The 23,225-nt window shown below is 41.3% G+C and overlaps 1 protein-coding gene across 3 annotated transcripts in view; it reads right to left on the reverse strand.

The window, feature by feature from the left end:
* LOC112262689 (max dimerization protein 1-like) overlaps positions 1-23,225 on the reverse strand; it is a 31,392-nt gene that overhangs the window by 5,366 nt on the left and 2,801 nt on the right. For all 3 annotated transcript variants that reach the window (XM_024438385.2, XM_024438383.2, XM_024438382.2), the window contains 2 exons: positions 6,451-6,480; positions 2,369-2,483 (listed from right to left, as the gene is read on the reverse strand). In XM_024438385.2, coding sequence (XP_024294153.1) covers positions 2,369-2,483; positions 6,451-6,480 — 145 coding nt within the window. The remainder of the gene's footprint in view (positions 1-2,368; positions 2,484-6,450; positions 6,481-23,225) is intronic.

Below are 23,225 nucleotides of genomic sequence, written 5' to 3' on the forward strand. Positions count from 1 at the left end.
CAGTCTGTCCCTGTATTTAGTTTTCATCCTAGTGAGGGCCGAGAATCCGCTCTCACACAGGTATGTGGTTGCAAAGGGCATCAGTGTCTTAACAGTACGATTTGCCAAGGCAGGACACTCTGAGCGCAGCCCAATCCAGTAATCTGGCAGTGGCTTCTGATTAAATTCAATTTTCACAGAACCACTTGTTGCAATTTCGATGAGGCTCTCTTGTTCAGATATCGGTAAGTGGACTGGAGACAGGGCATGAAAGGGATAACGAACCCAGTGGTTTGTGTCATCCGTTTTGGGAAAGTACCTGTGTAATTGCGCACCCAGCTCACTCAGGTGCTTCGCTATACCACATTTGACATTGTCCATAAGCTTGAGTTCATTTGCACACAAAAAAAATCATACAATGATGGAAAGACCTGTGTGTTGTCCTTGTTAATGCAGACAGAAAAGAGCTCCAACTTCTTAATCAGCCTCAATTTTGTCCTGCACACTGAATATAGTTGCGGAGTCCCTGTAATCCTAGGTTCAGATCATTCAGGTGAGAAAAAGCATCACCCAGATAGGCCAGTCATGTGAGAAACTCATCATCATGCAGGCAGTCAGACAAGTGAAAATTATGGTCAGTAAAGGAAACTTTAAGCTTGTCTCTCAATAAAAAAAACTTGTCAATACTTTGCCCCTTGATAACCAGCGCACTTCTGTATGTTGTAAAAATGTTCAATGGTCGCTGCCCATATTATTGCATAGTGCAGAAAATACACAAGAGTTTAGGGGCCTTGCTTTAACAAAGTTAACCATTTTCACTGTAGTGTCCAAAACGTCTTTCAAGCTGTCAGGCATTCCCTTGGCAGCAAGAGCCTTTCGTGGATGCTGCAGTGTACCCAAGTGGCGTCGGGAGCAACTGCTTGCATGCGCGTTACCACTCCACTATGTCTCCCAGTCATGACTTTTGTGCCATCAGTACAGATACGGTACAGATCCTCGGATGGGGCCACAGTGTCTCCTGACCCCTCCTGTCTCAGCCTCCAGTATTTATGCTGCAGTAGTTTATGTGTCGGGGGGCTAGGGTCAGTTTGTTATATCTGGAGTACTTCTCCTGTCCTATTCGGTGTCCTGTGTGAATCTAAGTGTGCGTTCTCTAATTCTCTCCTTCTCTCTTTCTTTCTCTCTCTCGGAGGACCTGAGCCCTAGGACCATGCCCCAGGACTACCTGACATGATGACTCCTTGCTGTCCCCAGTCCACCTGGCCGTGCTGCTGCTCCAGTTTCAACTGTTCTGCCTTATTATTATTCGACCATGCTGGTCATTTATGAACATTTGAACATCTTGGCCATGTTCTGTTAAAATCTCCACCCGGCACAGCCAGAAGAGGACTGGCCACCCCACATATGCTCTCTCTAATTCTCTCTTTCTTTCTCTCTCGGAGGACCTGAGCCCTAGGACCATGCCCCAGGACTACCTGACATGATGACTCCTTGCTGTCCCCAGTCCATCTGACCGTGCTGCTGCTCCAGTTTCAACTGTTCTGCCTTATTATTATACGACCATGCTGGTAATTTATGAACATTTGAACATCTTGGCCATGTTCTGTTATAATCTCCACCCGGCACAGCCAGAAGAGGACTGGCCACCCCACATAGCCTGGTTCCTCTCTAGGTTTCTTCCTAGGTTTTGGCCTTTCTAGGGAGTTTTTCCTAGCCACCGTGCTTCTACACCTGCATTGCTTGCTGTTTGGGGTTTTAGGCTGGGTTTCTGTACAGCACTTTGAGATATCAGCTGATGTACGAAGGGCTATATAAATACATTTGATTTGATTTGATTTTGATTTGAGATACCAACATGAGCAGCAGCTATGTTTGGCAACATACGGATCGTTAGTGGAATTCCCGTGAGAGTAACGGTTAACGTGATTGGATGTTAATTATTTGACTAGGCTACCTGTATTTGACATTGTGCTGTTATTTCTCTGAACACTAGATAGTTAAATTTTATTTTTGGCAGTGAAATGAGACTACTCAGGTGAGAAAAAAATAAAATGTTTAAAAAAAATCCCTGCTCTACAGGGTAGGTAACCCTGGTCCTTGAGTGATGCAGGGTTTACTTTTTAACAAGTTGCCACTTCACTCCACCTTAATCACCTAACCAACAGCTGTGTACTCTACAACAAACCTAGCTGTACACCAGTCACTCACCAGAGTTAATGCTATACTCATTACCCTCTAGCTAGCCAGGCTAACTGTTGCTGTAACCATGCAAAGGGGTTAGTTGAGGCAGAAACAGACAAGCCCCCTCTTCTGACCTCTACAATGGTCAATCAAATTGCCCTCTTGAATCAGAAACCACTTGGAACTGATTACTTCCCGGCACACACACCCCAATATGTTTCTTGGCTCTCATCAACAGGCTGAGGGTGGTATGCCTGTTGGAGTCTGGTCCCAATGGAACGAGGGATTTCAATCGCTCTAAACACAGCCGTAGGTGTGCTCTTCTGCAGAGAGAGAGAAAGAGAGAGAGAAAGAGAGGGAGAGCGAAAGGGAGAAGCATAATTAAATCAGTTCCCTTAAACCCTCTCAGCAGTCATTGTTCACCTCATATGGAGTCAGCTCTCGCTCCCTGTAGCTCTTCTGCAGTAATTTCACCCCTGACCTATGATCACTTTCAACCACAAACTTGTGCCTGTCTAGGGCCTGCACCTTCTCATGACTCTATAAATGAAATGGACTGCATCAAACAGTCTTCCAGAAATGTTTCATCTGTTCTGGTAAGGAAATGAGTGCGAGTAGGCCTAAAAAAAACACTTGTTGAAGATATGTAGGTCCATTTTGAAGAGGAATGTATTTGATTATTTTCAAACAGTACAGTGAAGTGGAATCATCTTCTATACAGATGTCCAATCTTAATTTGAACCCTTTCGTTGCGGGAGAATTTTAATATCAGAAGAAATATTTAGAATCGCCACCAGGGGGTAGCCAGAAGCAGTGTTTGTATACAGTGCAGTACCATACCTACAGTATACCTTATGTAGGCTAATTGAGGACTACAGCGCATCTCGTGTGAGTTCTTATGTGGGTTATAATAAACTAACATTTGTAGGGGGTAGATGTATTTTTCATTAGGGAAACATAAGATAAATTGTTTTATTATATATGTTGAAGGCAAGCAATAAGCAGAATACATGTTTGGTTATATCAGTGCCTATGTGGTCCAGCGGGTTACAGCCGCTTAACCCGGCACACATATTGCCAGAGACGGCATGGGTTCGAATCTGGCCCACTGCCCTTTGACTCATGAACAAATGTCTATTTTTGCTGCATTAATTATCTGTGGTTACAAGGTTAAAACAGAAACAACTAAAAATGGGTTAACAGTTTAGGCATTCATTCCAAGTGATTAAGGTTAGGGGTGGGCTATGGTTTGGGAAAGGCTTAAAACAAAATAATTCAAAACAACATGCCTATATATCATCAGTATTCATAGAGGATGCACAAATATCATACCCCCAAGACATGTATAATATTTGTGCGTCTAACTCTCATTCATCATTATTCCTGATTAATTCAGGACTATCCGTAATTATGGTAGCATCCAAATGAAATGTAGTGTTTAGAAACATTCTATTTCTATTTGCAATAAAAGTGACTCCAAAATGACACAATATATTTTTTACCATTCCTTTCTATTGGGACTATGTACAAAAAGTACTGGAATTTCTAAACGGTTAACCCAATATTGACAAAAATACTGTCAAATTAAAAGTGACAGTCTGCACTTTGACGTCAAAGTCACTGTCTCATTTCAAATCCTAAGTGCTGCAATACAGAGCGAAAACAAACACAAAGTCACTGTCTCATTTCAAATCCTAAGTGCTGCAATACAGAGCGAAAACAAACACAAAGTCACTGTCTCAACAATTTTGGAGCTCATTGTATGTCTAGTTTAAACACAATATTTTAAATTATGCTAATTAGACTTCCGTGGGGGCTCGTGGACATCGACTCTGGGGGGTAAATTGCATTTATTTCAATGTTTTCAAGAAGTAAATCGAAGTCTGAATATACACATCAGAGAAAAGTGTCTCAGCTCAACGAAATCGTCTTTGGATAGGCTCAAATGCATAAACATCTTGACAGCTTTACAAAATGAATATATTAAAGCCACACAATACAGGCTACTAATCCACACTAAAGACCATCAAAATGATACATAGCCTAACTATAAAACATGGGAGAGCATCCACACTGGAGGAAAGTTTATCGCTCTACAGTAGGACTACATCTGTCAATCAACTGATGAGCTTCTCAACTCAGCCAGTGAAACAAACAGTAGCCCATTATAGGTTTTCACACCTTGTATTATATGACAATGGATAGGTTAATGGTTAGCCTACAGAATGTAGCCTGTAGGAATATAATCAAATGGCCTATTGCAAGTTGCAACCATCAATGGCTCTAGATTAAAATCGACAGCTAATTCAACCACAATGCTGATCTCAATTACAACCACTTTTGGTAACCTCATTACCACTCCCTAAAAGATGTTGTCCTGCTTGTGCAGCGTACATGAGTCGGTCATGGCCACGTGATGAGGTAGCCCCACCTGCGAACTTCAAAACCAGTGTTTCACCATCTGGTTGGTGTTGTCATCAGAACAGCGTAGCCCTGTTTGAACAGACTAAGGGCGATTGACAATTATTCCGTTCAATAGAACAACTAATTTCCTTGTTTACCACAGCAAATCTACTGTGGCAATTTACCTGACACTTTGTATGAATGGAAACTAATGTTGGTGTAGCCTATTTTTATTATGTAATTTGATTCCTATTTATGTTATCCGAAACGTTCTGGTATGGTAATTTCTTATCAAGATCAGGGGTAAAATATCCCTTGACTGTCCACATTTGAAATGTGTAACTTAATCAAGTCAATCAGGGGAATTGCGTTATTTGTGCCAGAAGTGCATGGGCCGGAATGGAAGCCACAGCAACACAGTAGGCCTATACGTGAAGGCAGCGGCCCTAACCGCTAGACCAACCCAGATTCAACTCTATTTTGACAGTTCATTCATAACCTTAGGAAACACTTGACACTTGTATGTTGTAGCCTAGCGGAGACCTTGTGTTATTAAGCTATACAAAAAGACAGTTGTTGATATGTATGGCTGAATTTCAGATACTTGTTTGTACATTTGAATGTTGCAGTATTAGGGCCTAGTGTTTGAGCGAGCGAGAGAGAGAATATTATTTTGATAACAAACCTCAATGACTCGACTGCCCCCGCATGGAGAGAGAGAACTGTTCATTTTCAGGGATTCATAAGGCTCATTTGAATTCCCTGATGCAGAAGGAAAATTCCCAGCGATCAAATTAAGATCCGACATCTGTAGTTCCATGTACATTTGAACAACATTGTTACTAAGCATAGAGGAGAGGTGTGGTGATCACTAGATTTACATTAAGCTGTTCTGTATCCCTTTATTTATCCCCCCTTTATCTCCTCTCCTCACTTCCCCCTCTCTCTGTGCAGCTAAAGTTGACCACAAGATCCTGCTACACAACACACATAAAACACCTCCAACTGGAGGCTGCTACATGCACACACAGGCAGGCGGGAGGAGGTACAACCAATTTTGTGCGTGTGTGTATATGCTTGCGTGCACCCCAAAGGCCACGTGTGCATGAGTGGGGTGAAATTGCACAAATGTGGGCTAGTTGAGAACATTTGAAATGTTATTTGAAGCTCAAGGCTAGGTGTATGGAGAATATTTGGTACTGGGAGTACTCCAGAGGGATATGTGATCATAGTATGTGTTTATCAATTTCAACTGCAGCATGAATGAGTAATAACTATTCTAATGCTCCTGGGTGAGAGAGCGACACAGAGCCACCGTGGAAAACACACACACCCCCTCTCGCTCTCCAATAAACACACAGGAGACAAACAAATACACAACGGAGTGGAACACATCCAGGTGATGTTCCTCAGCTGGCCCGAGGCTTAGCTTAGTATGAACTAGTCCAAAGGGCAGAACACTGGGATGCCATAACGTGACAGAGTCAGGTTACACAGTGGCCAGCTCCACCAGGCAGGCAGGCTAAGCTGCTATGGGACTCACTGTAACAGAGGACTTGGACTGAGACAAGGTGGTAGGCGTTTTAAGTGGGTTCATACGAGCACACACACACACACACAGAAGTTGACAGAGGGAATGAGTCTCACTGTTCTCTCCTCCAGCAGTGTGTTAGTGGGCCAAAGAGAGACCAGGCACAGCCAGGGAGAGGCCAAAGAGAGACCAGTGGTCCCTTGTAGGATAAGCAGTAGGGTTATCCTCCGGGCTGCATTCTGCACTGTTCATTTCCCGGTAATAACTCTCTGGTGCTCCTAACTATCCATGTGGGAATGAGGAGAGAGACGGAGAGACAGAAAGAGACAGAGAACTTGATGTGGGATTCGACCTACCTGTTCTTCTCCATCTCGTTGTGTATGGATCTGTAAACAGACAAGAGGGACACAGAGGTTAGAAACTATCCGTACAAATCGTCGCCAAGTAAATTCAGTGTGCTTCAGTAAAGTGCTTTAAACATTCCTCTCCTCTCTGTTTGCCACCACTGCAGTCAGCCATAGAGTTGTTACAGCGAGAGAGAGGCTTGTGTTCGGCCCAGTCTCTGCCCATTTCCCAGCAGCTCTCTGAAGGAACCCAGTAGCATGGACCCCCTTCCACCAGCCTCCCCATGTCGCTAGCAGATTTCCATCCATCCTCCTCTCTCAGGTCACCCAACCTTGTGAACCCCGCTCTCACAAGGTTTGGCCCACAAGTTAGCAGAGGTCAGCACACTGGTCTGGATGAGGGGATTGTGGAACATAGGGGAGCCACAAGGCTCTAGGCTGTGAAACGTCTCTGTGAACAGTTAAGAGTCTCTTTCCACACCCTAAGAACGGAGTAATGGTTGATAAAACCTGCACAAGATCCAACAAGAACAAGTGCCTGTCGTATCCAAGGCCCCCTGCCCTCCTTAGAACAGCCCATGCAGTGTCTCACCAGCACACCCCATGCTGCTACAGAAGTCTCTGTGCAGCTTGTAGACAGAAAGCCTACACCCTGCCAACTAGTTCTTGGTCCCTTCATGCTCACTCAGGTTTTTGATCAGAGTCTTTGGGGGGGGCTCCAACATGATCAGCGTGTGCCAGAGAATTGAATCAGCCAAGTTGTTAGTGAGCAGGACCTTTCCCCTGAAAGACATCAGTGGCAACAACACCACCATTTAGACATAATCTTGTCTACCAGCCCCTCCCAATTTCTCTCCTGAAATTCTGAGGTCCCCAAGAACACCCCTATGAGCTTCCTCCCTACCCAACTGTAGCTCCCCAGGAAGAGTATGAAATCAGAGTATGCATCAAAGCTGGGACCGAGAGATAGAAGCTGTTTTTCAATCTCAAGGCCATCAGACTGTTAAATAGCCATCACTAGCCGGCTACCACCTGGTTACTCGACCCTGCACCTTAGAGGCTGCTGCCCTATATACATAAAATCACTGGTCACTTTAATGTTTACATACTGCCTTACTCATTTCATATGTATATACTGTATTCTATTCTACTGTATTTTAAATCAATGCCACTCCAACATTGCTCGTCCTAATATTTATATATTTCTTAACTCCATTATTTTACTTTAGATATGTGTGTATTGTAGTGAAGTGTTAGATATTACTGCACTGTTGGAGCTAGGAACACAAGCATTTCGCTACACCCGCAGTAACATCTGCTAAATATGTGTATGTGACCAATAAAATGTGATTCTCTGGCCCATCTCCCCATAAATCAGACCCTCACTCTTCTCCCAGTTCACCTTAGCTGATACCGCCCCCTCACAGAGCAAGCGAAAGAGACGGTGAGATAAGGCAGTGGGATGGATATGAGAGACAGAGCGAGAGAACGAGAGAAAGCGATGGTCATATAGATAGACAGAGATGATTTAAAGGCCTCCTGCATTGCAGTGTACTGCACCGTTCACCAACAGCCTAAGGTCCTACCAGCAAGGGCTCACAGACACACAGATTTCACTCTTCACACAGTGCCAGGAAGCCGGTCAAGTGTCTTTTTCTGAAATAATCTGCAGAGCAGGGTTGAGGTCAATTCGGAATTCCTGAATTGAAAACAATGAATTGACCACACCCCACATCAAGCAGAATTTGAATAGAAAAAAATAATTCAACCGAGACGTGAAACATGAGTCTCATTAATTTAACAAATATTTTATTACATTTTTCTTTGTCATGAGATGTTAGATTGTTCCCTTCCATACTGTAGTGTTTGATCTTATCCATTCTGGGAAATGTATATATTTTTGTTATATATATATATATATTATATAAATATATGTTTTTATCTTTAAGGGAATTATAAATTATTAAAGACAACTCACAACATGATCCTATAATATTTCCAGACCACTGAAATGATTTAAAATTATTTTTTAGGAGAATCCGTTTTCAACCTTATGCTACATGCTACATGGTATTGGTAACCATACATGTCAAAATAACATGATCTATGATGATGTTTAGAATCATTCATTCAGATTTAATTTAATTTAAATTATACTTCCTTTATTTTAAATTAAATTCAGATTCTGCTTCCTGTTAGTCTGTTAGCTGCAGAAAATAAAAACTTGTCCTGTCATGCTTATCAGTTTATAGGTTAATTTGTATAATTATGTGGAATGAAATTGGTGTCCGAATTTAACAAATCGTGTCAGTCATAAAACTGGAACAGTGTCTTGGTTGACTGGAATTATTATTTTGGCAAAAATAGTAGCTAATGTACAGTGAGTTTAGGGTTAGAAAGTAGCTTTCTTGCGTCAACTAAAGGCTGTCTCTAGTCAGAGTTAGCCGTGAGCAAGAGCGGAGACTCGTTTCTAGGCAACTCACAGACAGGCTGCAGGGAGCAGTAGGAGTCTAGAGAGAGGAGCAGCACGAAGCAGCTAACAACAACAGCTAAACTATCAATCAAAAAAGTTTTACAGTATTTCTCTCCTGTTCTATTGGTTTTCATATCAACTTTCTTTCGTTGTCCAGAAGCCAAAGGCACAATCTTAGTAATATCAGCAACCCATCCTAGTTGTTGCATATTTCAGGGATGCAAACTGGTGAGGGCCCAAAAAGGTGACAAAAATCTCTGTTAGGGTGAAATGCAGGTTTTAACTAATTAAACAACAAAGAATATGATCTACATGATCAGTCTCTATTTGTAAAATAAAAAGTGGTTCATGTGAACCAGACTCACAGCTAAAAAATGTAAGGAAAGCAATCCAATGTTATTTGTTGCCTAGACAATACACTAAGATTGCAGTTAGCCATGACAGCCTTCACAATAGAATGCTTGTGACCACACACACAAATATTGCACTTGGGAAAAAAACATCTTAAAGTAGAAATTGTTTCATTCTAACAGACATACAGTGGGGCAAAAAAGTATTTAGACAGCCACCAATTGTGCAAGTTCTCCCACTTAAAAATATGAGAGAGGGCTGTAATCTTCAACTATGACAGACAAAATGAGGGGGGAAAAAAATCCAGAAAATCACATTGTAGGATTTTTAATGAATTTATTTGCAAATTATGGTGAAAAATAAGTATTTGGTCAATAACAAAAGTTTATCTCAATACTTTGTTATATACCCTTTGTTGGCAATGACAGAGGTCAAAGTTTTCTGTAAGTCTTCACAAGGTTTTCACACACTGTTGCTGGTATTTTGGCCCATTCCTCCATGCAGATCTCCTCTAGAGCAGTGATGTTTTGGGGCTGTTGCTGGGCAACAAGGACTTTCAACTCCCTCCAAAGATTTTCTATGGGGTTGAGATCTGAAGACTGGCTAGGCCACTCCAGGACCTTGAAATGCTTCTTACGAAGCCACTCCTTCGTTGCCCGGGCGGTGTGTTTGGGATCATTGTCATGCTGAAAGACCCAGCCACGTTTCATCTTCAATGCCCTCCCTGATGGAAGGAGGTTTTCACTCAAAATCTCACGAATCAGTCGTCCTGGTCCCGTTGCAGAAAAACAGCCCCAAAGCATGATGTTTCCACCCCCATGCTTCACAGTAGGTATGGTGTTCTTTGGATGCAACTCAGCATTCTTTGTCTTCCAAACACAACGAGTTGAGTTTTTACCAAAAAGTTATATTTTGGTTTCATCTGACCATATGACATTCTCCCAATCTTCTTCTGGATCATCCAAATGCTCTCTAGCAAACTTCAGACGGGCCTGGACATGTACTGGTTTAAGCAGGGGGACACGTCTGGCACTGCAGGATTTGAGTCCCTGGCGGCGTAGTGTGTTACTGATGGTAGGCTTTGTTACTTTGGTCCCAGCTCTCTGCAGGTCATTCACTAGGTCCCCCCGTGTGGTTCTGGGATTTTTGCTCACCGTTCTTGTGATCATTTTGACCCCACAGGGTGAGATCTTGCGTGGAGCCCCAGATTGAGGGAGATTATCAGTGGTCTTGTATGTCTTCCATTTCCTAATAATTGCTCCCACAGTTGATTTCTTCAAACCAAACTGCTTACCTATTGCAGATTCAGTCTTCCCAGCCTGGTGCAGGTCTACAATTTTGTTTCTGGTGTCCTTTGGCAGCTCTTTGGTCTTGGCCATAGTGGGGTTTGGAGTGTGACTGTTTGAGGTTGTAGACAGGTGTCTTTTATACTGATAACAAGTTCAAACAGGTGCCATTAGTACAGGTAACGAGTGGATGACAGAGGAGACTTAAAGAAGAAGTTACAGGTCTGTGAGAGCCAGAAATCTTGCTTGTTTGTAGGTGACCAAATACTTATTTTCCACCATAATTTGCAAATAAATTCATTAAAAATCCTACAATGTGATTTTCTGGATTTTTTTTTCCACATTTTGTCTGTCATAGTTGAAGTGTACTACCTATGATGAAAATTACAGGCCTCTCTCATCTTTTTAGGGGGGAGAACTTGCACAATTGGTGGCTGACTAAATACTTTTTTGCCCCACTGTATGTTTTCTCTATTATAGTGGCCACTATAGTAGACATCAATCAAGAGCACAAGGCTACATGTGTGCAAAAATAACGTTCAGAGTACATTTTTTTAATAATCCCCCTCTCACACAAAAGTGTTACTGTCAAGTTCAACACAACAAAAGCAATATCTGTGGGCTACACTGCACGTTACTACATTGCACACTTTGTGCCTGTGGACATCTATTCTAAAATGTGCCAGCAGAGCATGATACCCTTCGTTGGCATAATTGGTCTCTTTTAGGCAGAGAGTACACCTGGCATACCCCTTTTTATCCACTGTATTGAAAGAGGGAAAATGTGTGGTGTTTCTTTCACCTCTATTGGCCTACAGCATAAGCTCCAGCTACACTTGATCCCTGAATCCACTTGTTTAGCAAGCAAAGCCTCATTTTCACCTAATTCTCTCATTCTGAAAATTAACCACATACTGTTTAGGGAAAACAATATTTCACAGATAGTAGTTACCTAGCTAACAAACTAACATTTCACACAGATTGCCAGGGTCCAGTAAGCAACTAACGTGTTATAACTTGAGGAACGGTTGTGCCGAAAAGCTCCCCCTGACAGAATCCCCCCCCCTTCACGTGAACGCGCACACACTCAATTCTTCATTGCTGCGACTTGCTTGCTAGCTGAGATTTCTTATCATGTTTTTTACACTTCTTTCTGTTTTAGTTTTTAAGAATGTAGGTACAGTAGTAATAATAAAAGAATAATAACAATAATAAATCAAAGATGTGTAAGAAAGTTAAAATATATAGGTCAACATGAGTGCATATCCATAATCACAGTAAACTGTTATAATAGAAAAAAAATAAAATGTATAATAATATAATAAACAAAACTACAACTGAATGTGCCTCCATGAAGAATCCCCTCCCCAATAGGTCCCTCACCCTCAATAAGACACCGCAGCACCTCCACCATCCCCATCAACCTCCCCCAACCCCTCATCCACAAAACACAATAATGTTAATAGAAATTTAAAAAAATATATACATATATACGAGATATATACACACACACTCACAGGACACTTCTCTTATCTCTTTTCCTACATCAGATATGCAGGTGTCATTTCCACCTGGATGACAGCATATAAATAAGCAAGACGGAGATGCTCTTCATCCGAGGGAATGACTGCCCATAATCCGAGATGATCACGTCATTTACATTCCAGCCCTTGTCAGCTCCAGATTTGACTACTTCAACTCACACCCTGCTGGAATCCCTGCATTCTCAGATTCCCCTCTGTTTATTCATCTCTATATTGTAATTAATAAAGTGTTTCAAAATGCTGTACTTTTATTAACATATATGTTCAGATCATTCCTGAGAGAGAAGGTGTGTAATATATCCAGATGTGAGTGTGGTACCCTTCCTCACCCATGCCTACAAGATGTTAATTATTTTAATTTTATTTCACCTTTATTTAACCAGGTAGGCCAGTTGAGAACAAGTTCTCATTTACAACTGCGACCTGGCCAAGATAAAGCAAAGCAGTGCGACACAAACAACACAGAGTTACACATGGGGGCCTCCCGGGTGGCGCAGTCGTCTAAGGCTGTACCACCAGAGGCTCTGGGTACGAGCCCAGGCTACGTCGCAGCCGGCCACGACCGGGAGTGCCATGGGGCGACGCACAATTGGCCCAGCGTCAACCGGGCTAGGGAGGGTTTGGTCGGCAGGGATATCCTTGTCTCATCGCGCATTAGCGACTCCTGTGGCGGGCCAGGTGAAATGCATGCTGACCAGGTCGCCAGGTGTACGGTGTTTCCTCCGGTTGGATGTGCGTTGTGTCAAGAAGCAGTGCGGCTAGGTTGGGTTGTGTTTCGGAGGACTCATGGCTCTCTACCTCCACCTCTCCTGAGGCCGTACGGGAGTTGCAACAATGAGACAAGACTGTAACTACTACCAATTGGGGAGAAACATAGGGGGTAAAAAGAGTTACACATGGGATAAACACACGTACAGTACACAATAGAAAAATCTATATACAGTGTGTGCAAATGTAGTAAAATTAGGGAGGTAAGGCAATAAATAGGCCACAGTGGCAAAATAATTACAGGAGTGATAGATGTGCAGAAGATGAATGTGCAAGTAGAGACACTGGGGTGCAAAGGAGCAAAAAAATAAATAACAATATGGGGATGAGGAAGTTGGGTGGGCTATTTACAGATGGGCTGTGTACAGGTGCAATGATCGGTAAGCTGCTCTGACAGCTGATGCTTAAAGTTAGTGAGGGAGATATGAGTCTCCAGCTTCAGGGATTTTTGCAATTCATTCCAGTCATTGGCAGCGGAGACCTGGAAGGAAAGGCGGCCAAAGAGGAGTTGGCTTTGGGAATGACCAGTGAAATATACCTGCTGGGAACAACTACTCCAAGTCTCAGAGCGAGGGACGTTTGAAATGCTATTAGTGTGCACCCCACTAACTAGCTAGCCATTTCACATCGGTTACACCAGCCTAATCTCGGGAGTTGATAGGCTTGAAGTCATAAACAGCGCAATGCTTGAAGCACAGTGAAGAGCTGCTGGCAAAACGCATGAAATTGCTGTTTGAATGAATGCTTACGAGCCTGCTGGTGCCTACCATCGCTCAGTCAGACTGCTCTATCAAATATCAAATCATAGACTTAATTATAACATAATAACACACAGAAATACGAGCCTTTGGTCATTAATATGGTAGATTCCGGAAACTATCATCTCAAAAAACAAAACATTTATTATTTCAGTGAAATACGGAACCATTTCGTATTTTATCAAACGGGTGGCATCCATAAGTCTAAATATTGCTGTAACATTGTACAATGTTATGTCATAATTACGTAAAATTCTGGTAAATTAGTTTGCAACGAGCCAGGCGGCCCAAACTGTTGCATATACCCTGACTCTGCGTGCAATGAACGCAAGAGAAGTGACACAATTTCACCTGGTTAATATTGCCTGCTAACCTGGATTTCTTTTAGCTAAATATGCAGGTTTAAAAATATATACTTCTGCGTATTGATTTTAAGAAAGGCATTGATGTTTATGGTTAGGTCCAGTCGTGCAACAATAGTGCTTTTTTCGCAAATGCGCTTTCGTTATTAAATCATCCCCCGTTTGGCGAAGTTGGCTGTCTTTGTTAGGAAGAAATTGTCTTCACACAGTTCGAGCCAGGCGAACCAGGCGGCCCAAACTGCTGCATATACCCTGACTCTGTTGCAAGAGAAGTGACACAATTTATCTAGTTAAAATAAATTCATGTTAGCAGGCAATATTAACTAAATATGCAGGTTTAAATATATACTTGTGTGTTGATTTTAAGAAAGGCATTGATGTTTATGGTTAAGTACACGTTGGAGCAACGAGTCCTTTTCATGAATGCACACCGCATCGATTATATGCATCGCAGGACACGCTAGATAAACTAGTAATATCATCAACTATGTGTAGTTAACTAGTGATTAAGATTGATTGATTGTTTTTTTATAAGATAAGTTTAATGCTAGCTAGCAACTTACCTTGGCTTCTAACTGCATTCGCGTAACAGGCAGGCTCCTCGTGGAGTGCAATGAGAGGCAGGTGGTTTGAGCGTTGGACTAGTTAACCGTAAGGTTGCAAGATTGAATCCTTGAGCTGACAAGGTAAAAAATCTGTCGTTCTGCCCCTGAACAAGGCAGTTAACCCATCGTTCCTAGGCCGTCATTGAAAATAAGAATGTGTTCTTAACGGACTTGCCTAGTTAAATAAAGGTGTCATTTATTTTGACAAAAATCTTCCAAATCGGTACCCCAAAATACCGATTTCTGATTGTTATGAAAACTTGAAATCGGCCCTAATTAATCAGCCATTCCGATTAATCAGTCGACCTCTAGTCCAGAGTAGTGATGCTAGATGGGCAGGCAGGTGCGGGCAGTGATCGTTTGAAGAGCATGCATTTAGATTTACTTGCATTTAAGAGCAGTTGACAGCCACGAAAGAAGGAGTGTTGTATGGCATTGAAGCTCATCTGGAGGTATACTGACTAAAAGGCAAAACAGAACTGTCAAATTATATTATAGCTGTGTCGTTGTATACTTGCGAATTAAAATCTTAAGTTTAACATAATTTTGTTGGGGAAAACTGGAATGCCCATCAAAATTTTTCCCTCGTTTGCTGAATGTGTTTTGAAGGAGGAGTCGATTGATCTTTTCAAATATGGACAAAGATGTTAACATCATGAGAAGAAATAGCAGTCACTCTCCTCCAAAACACTGGTATGTTCAATTTATAATTTAATATAACTGTAGATATGGTTATCTTTGAAGGTTATCTTTGATCCATCTTCTGAATAGATGGCCACTAAAACACATATTTAAATAATTCTGTTACAAGAAAGCTATACTATTCCCTTGTTCGCTAAGAAAAATACATGTAAAGATATATAGACTACTTGACATTACGTTTTGCTAGATAACCTGAGCCAACTGTGCCACTTCTGTGGGGAGGTGGACAATAATGAGGAAGACACTAACTGGGTAATTGCTTGTTCATTTCTAAAGGCACATTTTTAGGAGTACGAATTTGTATAAGCAGTAATATTTCTAGAGGTAGTATCATCCGCTTATTTGATAATTAAATAATTGTAATTCAAGAAAATGTATTTAATGTTTTGAATATATAAACATTTTTCATCATAAATTTCAGATTGGTTGTGACTGCAACCCACGATGGTTCCACCAGACAGTCCTGCCTGTCTGGACTAGGTTAGGCTTGAGTTCCAGGCAACGGTAATACCTGGAAAACTTTCCATAAAAAGGGGATTAAATGTTCAGTCGAGCCTTTGCAGCTTCCAATATTTGTTTATGTTATTTATTGTATTTTTATATTTGATTTATCATTTTATATCTTATTATGCAAAGATCAAAATTTGTATTTCTTATTTAATGTTTGTTAAACTTAACTTTCTGTGATGTTATTGTGTGACAATATTTGTGTATTATCATTATTTTTTTAAACATTACAAAATGTTTGTTTCTTTATACAAAAATGTTGCTTTCTGTGGCACACACTACTGGTCAACATGAGCTACCAAAATGATTCTGAGTGAGCCAGGCCTTGCAGTCCCAAGACAGAAGGGGGAGTAGAATTTCAGCAGGCAAGAAAATGGCCTTGCTGAAATCCCCCTTCTAATTTCCTTAATTTTGTCACTAGAGTCAAATACTTTCTGTGGCACACATCAGAGTCAAATACTTTCTATTGAACAAACTTCATGTCAGGATAGGCAACCGTAATTAATAATTAATGCATGTGTGTTATATTAAACATTGAGGAGGGAGAAGAATGTAGGCAAGCAATAAATATTAATAAACAACTGTCTTTCCAGGGTTCTCACTGCTGTAAATTAACTGGCAAACTGCCTTTACACCCTACTACTCTCTTTCCAGGGGACTCGCTGCTCTAAATTGACTGGCAAACTGCCTTTACACCCTACTACAGTCTTTCCAGGGCGCGCCCTGATGCTGTAACTAGCACATTGGTTGTATCTTCTCTCTTCAGTCACGTGCTGCATTCTGTTATGTGAACGATTGGCTGAGCCCTGGACACAGCCAGTATTGCTCCAAACGCGCATCACTCGTACGCTTACAGCCAGCAGTGATCCAAAGCCCCCCCCAAAACTTTTCACATCGGATCTACACAATTCACATACTATTTTGCATTCAAAACGGCGAATTTCCGCAGAGAAAGTGACTAGTTTGCATTCCTGATATTTATTGACAGATTTCCTCTAAGTTTCTAACGTAGACGTTCATCTCTGTCACATGAAATGGCTCACAGAAGGTCTTGGCAAATGTTTGAAAATGATGTTTTACATTTTACATTCCAGTAGTTGAAAATAAGAATTTGTTCTTAACTGCCTTGCCTAGTTAAATAAAGTTTAAAAAAAATAATAATAAATGAATTAAAATATAAACGCAACATGTAAAGTGTTGCTCCCATGTTTCATGAGCTGAAATTAAAGATACCAGAAATGTTACACTCGCACAGAGCTTCTTTCTCTGAAACGTTGTGCACAAATTTGTTTACATAACCGTTACTGGGCATTTTTTTCCTTTGCCAAGATAATCCATCCACCCGACCCGACAGGTGGGTCATATCAAGAAGCTGATTAAACAGCATGATTGATCATTACACAGGTGCTCCTCGTGCTGGAGACAATAAAAGGCCACTCTAAAATGTGCAGTTGTCTCACACAACACAATGCCACCAATGTCTCAAGTTGAGGGAGCATTTAACTGGCATGCTGACAGCAGGAATGTTCACCAAAGCTGTTGCCAGAGAATTTAATGTTAATTTCTCTACCATAAGCCACCTTCAATGTCATTTTAGAGAATTTGGCAGTACGTCCAACCGGCCTCACAATCGCAGAACATGTGTAACCACACCAGCCCAGGGCCTCCACATCCGGCTTCTACCCCTGCAGGATGGTCTGAGATGAGCCATCCGGACAGCTGATGAAACTGTGGGTTTGCACAACCAAAGAATTTCTGCACAAACTGTCAGAAACTGTCTCAGGCAAGTTAATCAGCGTGCTCATCGTCCTCACCAGAATCTTGACCTGGCTGCAATTTGACGTTGTAACCAACTTCAGTGAAAAAATACTCACCTTCGACAGCCACTGGAGGATTGTGCTCTTCACAGACGTACCCCGGTTTCAACTGTACCGGGCAGATGGGCTGGGCAGTTATGTGGGCGAGCAGTTTGCTGATGTCAACATTTTGAACGGAGTGCCCCATGGTGGTGTAGCAGGGTAGGGGTTGGGGCGGCAGGTAGCCTAGTGGTTAGAGCGTTGGACTAGTACCTGAAAGGTTGCAAGATCAAATCCCGAGCTGACAAAAATCTGTCGTTCTGCCCCTGAACAAGGCAGTTAACCCTCTGTTCCTAGGCCGTCATTGAAAATAAGAATTTGTTCTTATCTGACTTGCCTAGTTCAATAAAAGGTCAAATAAAAAACACAAAAATAAAATGGTGGCGGTGGGGTTACGGAATGGGCAGGCATAAGCTACAGACAATGAACACAAATGCATTTTATCTATGGCAATTTGAATTGAGATACCATTACGAGATCCTGAGGCCATTGTTGTGCCATTCATCTGCCACCATCACCTCATGTTTCAGCATGATAATGCACAGCCCCATTTCGCAAGGATCTGTACACAATACCTGGAAGCTGAAAATGTCCCAGTTCTTCCATGGCCTGCATACTCACCAGACATGTCACCCATTGAGCATGTGTGGGATGCTCTGGATCGACGTGTACGGCAGGGTGTTACAGTTCCCACCAATATCCAGCAACTTCGAGACAGCCATTGAAGAGGAGAGGGACAACATTCCAGAGGTGACAATCAACAGCCTGATCAACTCTATGCGAAGGATATGTCGCGCTGCATGAGGCAAATGCTGGTCATACCAAATACTGACTGGTTTTCTGATCCACAAACCTACTTTTTTTTGTATCTGTGGCCAAAAGATGCAGATCTGTATTTCTAGTCATGTGAAATTCATAGATTGGTACCCAATTAATTTATTTCAATTGACTGATATGAACTGTAACTCCTTATATGAACTGTAACTCAGTAAAATCTTTGAAATTGTTTCATGTTGCAATTATATTTTTCTTCAGTTGAGAAGAAGGCAGTGGGAAGGTAAATGGCAGGTAATTCAAAGAAAGAGGTGTAGATGGCCAGTACATAGCAATAAACTTTAGTGAACTATTAACATAATACATTTACAAAATAATACATATGGGAACAGTCAGCCTAGTACATCAGGACACACACAATATTTTTGAACCAAGATAAATGGAAGAAATTCACTCTACACTCTTCTGTAAACTGGTCATCTCTGTATACCCATCGCAAGACCCACTGGTTGATGCTTATTTATAAAACCCTCTTAGGCCTCACTCCCCCCTATCTGAGATATCTACTGCAGCCCTCATCCTCCACATACAACACCCATTCTGCCAGTCACATTCTGTTAAAGGTCCCCAATGCACACACATCCCTGGGTCGCTCGTCTTTTCAGTTCGCTGCAACTAGCAACTGGAACGAGCTGCAATAAACACTCAAATTGGACAGTTTTATCTTAATCTCTTCAATCATGGACACTTACTGACATTTGTGGCTGCTTTGCGTGATGTATTGTTGTCTCTACCTTCTTGCCCTTTGTGCCATTGTCTGTGCCCAATAATATTTGTACCCTGTTTTGTGCTGCTACCATGTTGTATTGCTACCATGTTGTTGTCATGTGTTGCTACTGTACCATGCTATGCTGTTGTCTTTATGTAGTGTATGTGTGTTTTGTCCTGTATTTGTATTTTTATTTATCCCAGCCCCGTCCCCGCAGGAAGCCTTTTGCCTTTTGGTAGGCTGTCAATGTAAATAAGAAATTGTTCTTAACTGACTTTCCTAGTTAAATAAAGGTTCAATCAAATAAATTCTAAATAAAATTAATACAACAATTCTGTAGTATACTAGCAGAGATTTTTCTGCCATGGTAATCCTTGGGCAGGCCACCTAAAAAACATTTTGGGTACCTAAGTCCAAACAATGATTTTTGTTGTTGTTGAAAGATATACACTACAGTTCAAAAGTTTGAAGTCACTTAGAAATGTCATTGTTTTTTTAAAGAAAAGCACATTTTTTGTCCATTAAAATAACATCAAATTGATCAGAAATACAGTGTAGACATTGTTAATGTTGTAAATGACTATTGTAGCTGGAAACGGCAGATTCTTTATGAAATATCTACATAGGCTTACAGAGGCCCATTATCAGCAACCATCACTCCTGTGTTCCAATGGCAAGTTGTGTTAGCTAATCCAAGTTTATCATTTTGAAAATTGATCATTAGAAAACCCACATGCAATTATGTTAGCACAGGTGAAAACTGTTGTGCTAATTAAAGCAGCAATAAAACTGGCCTTCTTTAGACTAGTTGAGTATCTGGAGCATAAGCATTTGTGGGTTAGATTATAGGGTCAAAATGGCCAGAAACAAAGAACATTCTTCTGAAACTCGTCAGTCTATTCTTGTTCTGAGAAATGAAGGCTATTCCATGCAAGAAATTGTCAAGAAACTGAAGATCTCATACAATGCTGTGTACTACTCCCTTCACAGAACAGAGCAAACTGGCTCTAACCAGAATAGAAAGAGGAGTGGGAGGCCCCGGTGCACAACTGAGCAAGAGGACAAGTACATTAGAGTGTCTAGTTTGAGAAACAGACGCCTCACAAGTCAATGGGCAGCTTCATTAAATAGTACCCGCAAAACACCAGTCTCAACGTCAACAATGAAGAAGCGACACCGGAATGCTGACCTTCTAGGCAGAGTTGCAAATAAAAAGCCATATCTCAGACTGGACAATATAAAAGAAAAGATTAAGATGGGCAAAAGAACACAGACACTGGACAGAAGAAGATTGGGGGGAAAAAGTGCAATGGACAGACAAATCTAAGTTTGAGGTGTTCAGATCACAAAGAAGAACATTTGTGAGACGCAGAAAAAATGAAAAGATGCTGGAGGAGTGCTTGATGCCATCTGTCAAGCATGATAGAGGCAATGTGATGGTCTGGGGGTACTTTGGTGGTGGTAAAGCGGGAGATTTGTACAGGGTAAAAGGGATCTTGAAGAAGGAAGGCCATCACTCCATTTTACAAAGCCATGCCATACCCTGTGGACAGCACTTAACTGGAACCAATTTCCTCCTACAACAGGACAATGACCAAAAGCACAGCTCCCAAACTATGCAATAACTATTTAGGGAAGAATCAGTGAGCTGGTATTCTGTCTATAATGGAGTGGCCAGCACAGTCACCGGATCTCAACCCTATTGAGCTGTTATGGGAGCAGCTTGACCGTATGGTACGTAAGAAGTGTTCATCAACCCAATCCAACTTGTGGGAGGTGCTTCAGCAAGCATGGGGTGAAATCTCTTCAGATTACCTCAACAAATTGACAACTAGAATGCCAAAGGTCTGCAAGGCTGTAATGGCTGCAAATGGAGGATTCTTTGACGAAAGCAAAGTTTGAAGGACAGAATTATTATTTCAATTAAAAATCATTACTTATAACCTTGTCAATGTCTTGACTATATTTCCTATTTATTTTGCAACTCATTTCATGTATGTTTTCATGGAAAACAAGGACATTTCTAAGTAACCCTTAACTTTTTAACGGTAGTGTATACTATTTATTTTCACACATTTTTGGGATGGAAAAAAAACTTTTAGGGTAAACTTAAATGACCAAAACCAGATAGAAATGATGTAGAAAAATATTGGACCTGTATATTTTTTATTATTATATTATCTTTGAGAACTAACAATCACCTAAATAAATGCTAGACAGTCAAGGAGAATTTAAAATGTCAAAAACAATGAATTTAGCCGTATTCACTTTGTTATGTTTGAGCAAAAGAACACAGCATTATCCATGGCAAAATGCATAGAATTGTAAGAAACTTGCTTCAAAACTGCAAAATGGTATTTCAGCTGCATGGAGAAATTTGTACATTTGTGGGAGATTGGCATAAAAATTATAAAAAGTTCTCTACAGCACCAAGACAGGGGACTCTACACCCACCACCTGCTGCCACACCCACCACATGAGCCACTTTTTGATCCAGAAAAAAACCCTGTACTAGTAAACCGAACCTACCATGTCTATGCTATTTTTAGTAGTATACTATACTGTGTAGTTTACTGTAAACTAGACCTTGGCTGTCCTGTATGTATATGAATGCTTTACTGTACATGTACAGTGGGGCAAAAAAGTATTGAGTCAGCCACCAATGTGATTTTTTGGATTTTTTTTTCTCATTTTGTCTGTCATAGTTGAAGTGTACCTATGATGAAAATTACAGGCCTCTCTCATCTTTTTAAGTGGGAGAACTTGCACAATTGGTGGCTGACTAAATACTTTTTTGCCCCACTGTATGTACTGGTGGCTCTGTCAGCCCAAGCTGGACAACTAAGCAACCCATCAGTCCAAACCAAATATTGTAATAACAGCAGGTTCCTATTACAACGAACTGAGGCTTAGGTATAAATAGACCAGTACAACCTCTCCTTTATCCCTGTTTAGATTTAATGTCTAGTTATCTACACTTACTGCCTCGCCCGACCACACAGACAGACACCTTAACATATATAGGCCTAGGTAAGACCACTGTAGGAGGCTGTTTTCACAACTAGGTGTCTACAGTGCCTTGCGAAAGTATTCACCTCCTTGGCATTTTTCATATTTTGTTGCCTTACAGCCTGGAATTAAAATATATTTTTTTTATGGGTTTGTATCATTTGATTTACACAACATGCCTACCACTTTGAAGATGCTAAATATTTTTTTAAATTGTGAAGCAAACAAGAAATATTACTAAAAAACAGAACTTGAGCGTGCAAAACTATTCACTCCCTCAAAGTCAATACTTTGTAGAGACAACTTTTGCAGCAATTACAGCTGCAAGTCTCTTGGTATGTCTCTATAAGCTTGGCACATCTAGCCACTGGGATTGATGCCCATTCTTCAAGGTACAACTGCTCCAGATCCTTCAAGTTGGATGGGTTCCTGCTGGTGTACAGCAATCTATAGGTCATACCACAGCTTTTCAATTGGACTTAGGTCTGGGCTTTGACTAGGCCATTCCAAGACATTTAGATGTTTCCCCTTAAACCACTTGAGTGTTGCTTTAGCAGTATGCTTAGGGTCATTGTCCTGCTGGAAAGTGAACCTCTGTTCTAGTCTCAAATCTCTGGAAGACTGAAACAGGTTTCCCTCAAGAATTTATCTGTATTTAGCGCCATCCATCATTCCTTCAATTCTGACCAGTTTCCCAGTCCCTGCCGATGAAAAACATCCCCACAGCATGATGCTGCCACCACCATGCTTCCCTGTGGGGATGCTGTTCTCGGGGTGATGAGAGGTGTTGGGTTTGCGCTAGACATAGCGTTGTCCTTGATGGCTAAAACGCAACATTTTAGTTTCATCTGACCAGAGTACCTTCTTCCATATGTTTGGGGAGTCTCCCACATGCCTTTAGGTGAACACCAAACGTGTTTGCTTATTTTCTTTTTTAAAGCAAATGGCTTTTTTCTGGCCACTCTTCCATAAAGCCCAGCTCTGTGTAGTGTACGGCTTAAAGTGGTCCTATGGACAGATACT

This window comes from Oncorhynchus tshawytscha, linkage group LG12, assembly GCF_018296145.1.
Source record: "Oncorhynchus tshawytscha isolate Ot180627B linkage group LG12, Otsh_v2.0, whole genome shotgun sequence".
NCBI classification, from domain to species: Eukaryota; Metazoa; Chordata; class Actinopteri; order Salmoniformes; family Salmonidae; genus Oncorhynchus; species Oncorhynchus tshawytscha.